Source organism: Lactuca saligna, chromosome 4, assembly GCF_052625555.1.
Source record: "Lactuca saligna cultivar CGN05327 chromosome 4, ASM5262555v1, whole genome shotgun sequence".
NCBI lineage: Eukaryota > Viridiplantae > Streptophyta > Magnoliopsida > Asterales > Asteraceae > Lactuca > Lactuca saligna.
In genome coordinates, this window is record NC_136420.1 from 43,384,474 (window position 1) to 43,389,982 (window position 5,509).

The 5,509-nt window shown below is 29.9% G+C and overlaps 1 protein-coding gene across 2 annotated transcripts; it reads right to left on the reverse strand.

Moving 5' to 3' along the window:
- Positions 1-1,161: 1,161 nt before the first annotated feature.
- Positions 1,162-5,266, reverse strand: PRL1 (pleiotropic regulatory locus 1). 2 transcript variants are annotated; one of them, XM_078989880.1, is made up of 17 exons: positions 4,990-5,266; positions 4,880-4,904; positions 4,417-4,522; positions 3,867-3,936; positions 3,697-3,759; positions 3,506-3,590; positions 3,331-3,423; positions 3,185-3,248; positions 2,994-3,079; positions 2,809-2,910; positions 2,487-2,570; positions 2,354-2,414; positions 2,197-2,263; positions 2,029-2,106; positions 1,859-1,923; positions 1,683-1,760; positions 1,162-1,577 (listed from the first exon to the last, which is right to left on the reverse strand). In XM_078989880.1, the coding sequence occupies exons 1-17, from the start codon at positions 5,124-5,126 to the stop codon at positions 1,405-1,407; spliced, it is 1,437 nt and encodes a 478-aa protein (XP_078846006.1). In that variant the 5' UTR covers positions 5,127-5,266; the 3' UTR covers positions 1,162-1,404. The 2 variants fall into 2 exon arrangements, with proteins under 2 accessions (XP_078846006.1, XP_078846005.1); XM_078989879.1 differs by having other exon boundaries at positions 3,506-3,593; positions 4,990-5,265.
- Positions 5,267-5,509: the final 243 nt, after the last annotated feature.

Consider the following 5,509-nt stretch of genomic DNA (forward strand, 5'->3'; position numbering starts at 1 on the left):
AACCATATTTTAGATATACAGTAAACAAGTATACAGTGGATAATGATTATTTATAATAAATTATAAAAAGTAAATCATGAACATCATAATTTTCAGGATGATTCTGAAAAAAATAAAATAAATTTATAAATAAAAGAGCAATAATAATTTACATGTCGACGAGACCCACATGCAACGTTGGCGAGACCCTATAAGACTTACAAACTCATTTTAGTTTTTAACGAATTTATAACATTTGATTTGTTATGTATACTATTTAGAACATGTCACAATAAATACCACAAAACATATGTAGTGTATTTTCGTATTTCATATTAATATATTCAAAGTAGTTGGAGATTTATGATGGTTGTAGACTTGTAGTTAATACTTTCATACGAAAATAGTCAAATACAAAAATTGGTTAGTCCATTATCAATAAATGTGTTTGTGTATTTAATTTCATATTTTTGAGTTTTGATAAAACATTTTCAATGGAGAATACTATAGGTGTTATTTTTATTTTATTTTTTATTTTTTTGTATAGTGATGTGTTTACTATTTACTATAGAGTATTGAATGTATACATATATTTTTATTATTAAGGAATATAATTAGTTTCTATCTAAGATTTCATTGTCAGTTTGTCACGTAAATAAAAATACAGCAGGAAAAAAAGAGAGCATAAACTAGTCCCAACTCCGATGTAATGCTACACCTTCACAAAGAGTACTTGTATTGATTATGTAAGGCACTTTAATCTTGAGTTCATAATGAACTAATAATTTAATTTTCTCAATATTTTAATAATATAATTCAATAATTTTTATAAATATGGACACATACAAATTAGCTCTTTTATCCATGTCTTTTTTGATCATTTTACATATATAAGCATAATTTGCCAAAATCTAATATCAACTTGCCAACTTATTGTATTTTATCACCACATAAACTAATCCTAAACTCTCGTTTTACAAAAAAAGCATTAGTTGTGACAATTAAGCAAATTCCAAACACCCTCTTGGTAGCCTATTTAGTAACCCAAAAAAAAAAAGTTAATTGCCAAAAATAACAACAAAATAAAATAATGATTAGTTTAAATGGATTGTGATCTTTTTAGGTGAACACTTTGGTCCCTCAAAAAGTTAAGGTTTGACCAAGTCAAACAACATGAGTAAATAAATAAAGAAACTTGCATGCTACTTAAGCTTTGAGGAAGCATATTTTCATGACAAACCTGCAAAGACCCTTCTTTCCTAGACATGCTAAATAAACACTGGTCCCATTTTTGTCACCACACTCATTATATCACAACTATTTAATTTTCTCTTTTTTTTATCAAATATCCCAAAACTAAACTTTTTTAACATTACAACACAATTAACAATAAAAACAAAATCTTCCAAAAATGCCCCTCCATGTTTAAAACCTACGGATATCTTTTGGGGGTTTGAAGTTGACCGGGTGAGTTTCTGGAGTGGCATTTTCGTCTTCTTTCCACATTTTAATTGTTTTGTCTGCTTCACATGTAACCAGCCTTGATCCGGTCATATCATAAGATAATGCATAAATTCCAGCCTCACTATCCAATGACCCTAATAAAATTTTATAAAAAAAAATTAAATATTTAGTGTAAATTAATAAAAATCATAAAGTTGGAAGTAGATTGCTATTTGAAGCATTAAAAGACAGACACGTACCTGGTTGAACAATTGTTTGAGATTGTTGGAAACTATGACCACTTTTCCAATCCCAAAACCATAAACTCCCATTGTCACCTTTCATCAAAAAGATTATTATAGTCAGTCAATATTAAGTAAAAAAAAAATATTTTTTATTGTATTATTAAAAAAAATGTTTATGAAGAAACTCTTACCTCCTGTAGCTAATACACCCTCTTCATTGACTGTCATTGCATTAATTATTGTCTTCTGTTGGGAACTACAGATAAAAAAACAAACAGGTGAAATTAGATACTTTTCTTAATTTAATTTTTATACATCGAATTAAATGGTATATAAAAAAAAAAAAAAAAAAAAGACTCACAGCATGTTGTGCAAAAATTCTCCTCTTGGAAGGCTAAATTTTTTTATGTTGTCAGCTGATGCAGAAGCAAAACTATCCCTGTAGACAATTCAAGAAAATGAAGTAGTTAATTTTAATATGAAATAAACCGATAAAAATTAAAAAAGTTAAAAAGCTGAAAATACATACTCAATAGGATGCTGGGCCAATGCGCGCACAGATTTCTTGTGATGTGTAAGAGTCGCCATTGTTTTACCTAAAAAATAAACAACTCCAGATAAATACTAACTTCCAATAAAAAAAAACTACAATATATTTATTTTTTTTGAATAAATAAGTATATTACCATATCTAAGATCCCAAAACTTTATAGTCGAATCATGTGAGCCAGTTACAACTTGAGGATCCTGGAATAAGATGTAAAAATTTAATCTTTTGAATTACTAAAAAAAATATTTATTAAAAATAAAATTACTTACTGTAGGTCGAGTAAAAACTGAGCAAACTGTATTATCATGGCCAGAAAGAGCATGGATTTGCATCTTGCTACGAATATCCCACACCTGAAATTATTCATATATTAAGTTTTAAACTATAATACAAATGGCCAAAAATGGTCCTTGTTTTTAAAATATTTTCGCTTCTGTTACTTATTTCATGGTTTTGTATCGATTTTGGTCCTTATTTCAAGGTTTCAGGAACCAAAACTGAAAACAAAAACGATTTTGGACTAAACACAGTAAAAAACAGAAACTAGAGGGACCATTTTTGTAATTTACAATAAACTAAAAACCTTCATACCCGGCAAACAGAATCACGGCCTCCAGTAAGTAGAACATCAATAGTGGGATGAAGGGCAAGGCAATATACACCACTTAAATGCCCATGATATGAACGAATAACCTTTCAAAAAGAAATATATTTAAGAAAATTATATAAAAAAGAAAAAAAAGAGATTTTATGTTTCTTGTTTAAGTGATATGAACCTTGTTCTGTTCTAGGTCCCAGCATTTAACTTGTTTGTCATCACCAGCTGAAAACATGTAAGTGTGCCTACTGCTAACAGCAAGCCCTGCAATAATTAATAAACATTAAAATTTGTATTATATATATATATATATATATATATATATATATATATGTTGTTAGTTAAGTTTAAAAAAAATGAAAACCAAACCTCGAACTTGTTCTATGTGTCCTGTTAGTGTGAGTCTTAACCTTCCAGATCCCACATCCCATATCTGTACACAACATTTTATCATGTTTAAAAACAATAATTATATAAAAATATGGATTTGATAATTAAAATATTATAATTATTACCTTAATTGTTCGATCTGCGGATCCAGTACAGAACCACTGATTACTTGGATCAAATGCAATAGATCTCACCCATCCCAAATGGCCACTAATCACCTATAAATATATTACCACATTTAATTAAACATATAAAAAAAAAAAATTAAAAAACATTTGTAATAAAAATAAGTGTGCTTACTCTGTAGTTCTTCCATGGAGCATGCCATACAGGACGTGGCCACCTGCTAGGGATTCTTTCCATAAGGGCTGCAGTTGAAAGATTCCTACTGGAAATAATTCAAAAATGTTAATAAACTATCAAATACGAAAGTTTTGTTAAATAAAAGTATAAAACAAAACAAGTTTTTATAAAAAAATAATAATCCAAACCTTTCTGAAGTCCCATGAGCAGGAATGATGGAAGTACTTCTGCCACTCAAGTTGCCATCACCTCTGTTTAAGTAAAAAAACGTACATAATCGATTAATTCAGTTTACCAATTAAAAAGTATATCTTTTAGAAGCATTGTTAAATAGAAAATATATCAAAATAATGCTTACGGGTTCTTTGATTGAACAGGAGTAATGGCTAAATCACTCTGAGCACCACTCTTCTTAGAACTTTCAGTGCCTACAAAAAAAATTTATATAAATCAAAAGATGATACTTATTATTCTATCCATGATGTTATTTGGGCTGAGTAATTTAAGTTTCATTTCATAAAAAAAAGCTAAAAGGTAAACTGTTGTTTTTGCATAGATTGTATAATATCAAAGTTGATGACATCAGTTCAATAAATAGTTTTGATTCTAGAGTAAAATGTGAAGTCATTGTGAGTGGTATAATTCCATTGTACTTTTGGGCTTTCATGCTTCCAAGTAACAACAACTTGAAGGTGAAAGCAGCATAATTCAGTGTGACAATAGCTCAACAATCTTACTTTCAAACTATCATGTGTCATTGCAATTTCTATTTAAGAGCTATGGGTACATGCTTTCATTGCAATTGCTATTTAAGGGAGTCTAGATTACAGTAATAAAGAATCAACATGCAAACAAGATTAAGATTAATGCTGATAGATAAGAATGATGGAAATCATCAGTGTGTGTACCTGGTAGAACAAGAGCATTTGAGTTTGAAGGTGTAGCTTGATTTTGTGAGGAACTCTTGATAGGCTGATTAGGCACACTTTTTATTCCCCCATACTCAACGTGTAGCTGCATTAAAAAGTAATGCACACATATAAACCACATAATATACATTCAAAAGTAATGACCACAAACGCAAGAAACAATAGTGTAAGTTCTTTCCATTCAGGAAAAAGATAGTAGTATTCCCCAATTCCAAATTCAAAATCAAACATTGAATGAAACGTGGTTCTATTTGTATCATTGTGATACAGTTTAACGTGATTCTCAAACTTTTTCTCTAAATTAGAACAATTCATATCATGTCTTGATCAAAAAACTAGTTTGTTTCGTCTAAGAAAAACGATGAAACTAACATACTTAGGGAAGAAAATAGAAACAGTACATGAAGCCATATACTGAGTGAAAATACAGCGACGTACTAACCTTATGGCTCATCCGTATCTTCTTGCTGCACAGAATTACATAAAGAACAATCAGATCATATATTGAAAAACTTACATTGATAAATCGAAATTAGGGTTTAAAAAAGAAACCTTTCGGGGTCAGGAGGAGGAAACTGAGAGTGAAGAGGAGAAAAAAGATCGAGAGCCCGTTTTAGGGTTTTAAAGCTAAGCTTCTTCAATGATTGTGGTTCCACTGGTAGTTCTGCCTCCATTGTTGGCCCTGGCATCTCTGCTTGTGGTGTTTGTAGAGAAACTTGGAGAAGCTCGAAGACGTCGAAAGAGGAGGCGCGTGATAGTGATTTTGGTTTCGATTTTTCTCAATCTACGGAAACGGGGACTGATTTTTCCATGGCATATTTTTATTCTTCGACTGAAATTGAAATTTAGGGGTGTTTTTTAAAGGCAAAAATCATTTTTGGAAAATATATAGGGTAAAAGTAGATTGGTAAAAATATTTTAAGAGTGACTTTTGGATTTTAGATTGAAGGAAAAATAATTTTTTGAAAAAGTTAGAAACCTGATTTTTTGTAACTCTTCAAAAAATGACTTTTGTCTCTCAAAAAAAACAAGCCAAACATCATCTATGGGTGAGCATGGTGCGGTTCAGTGC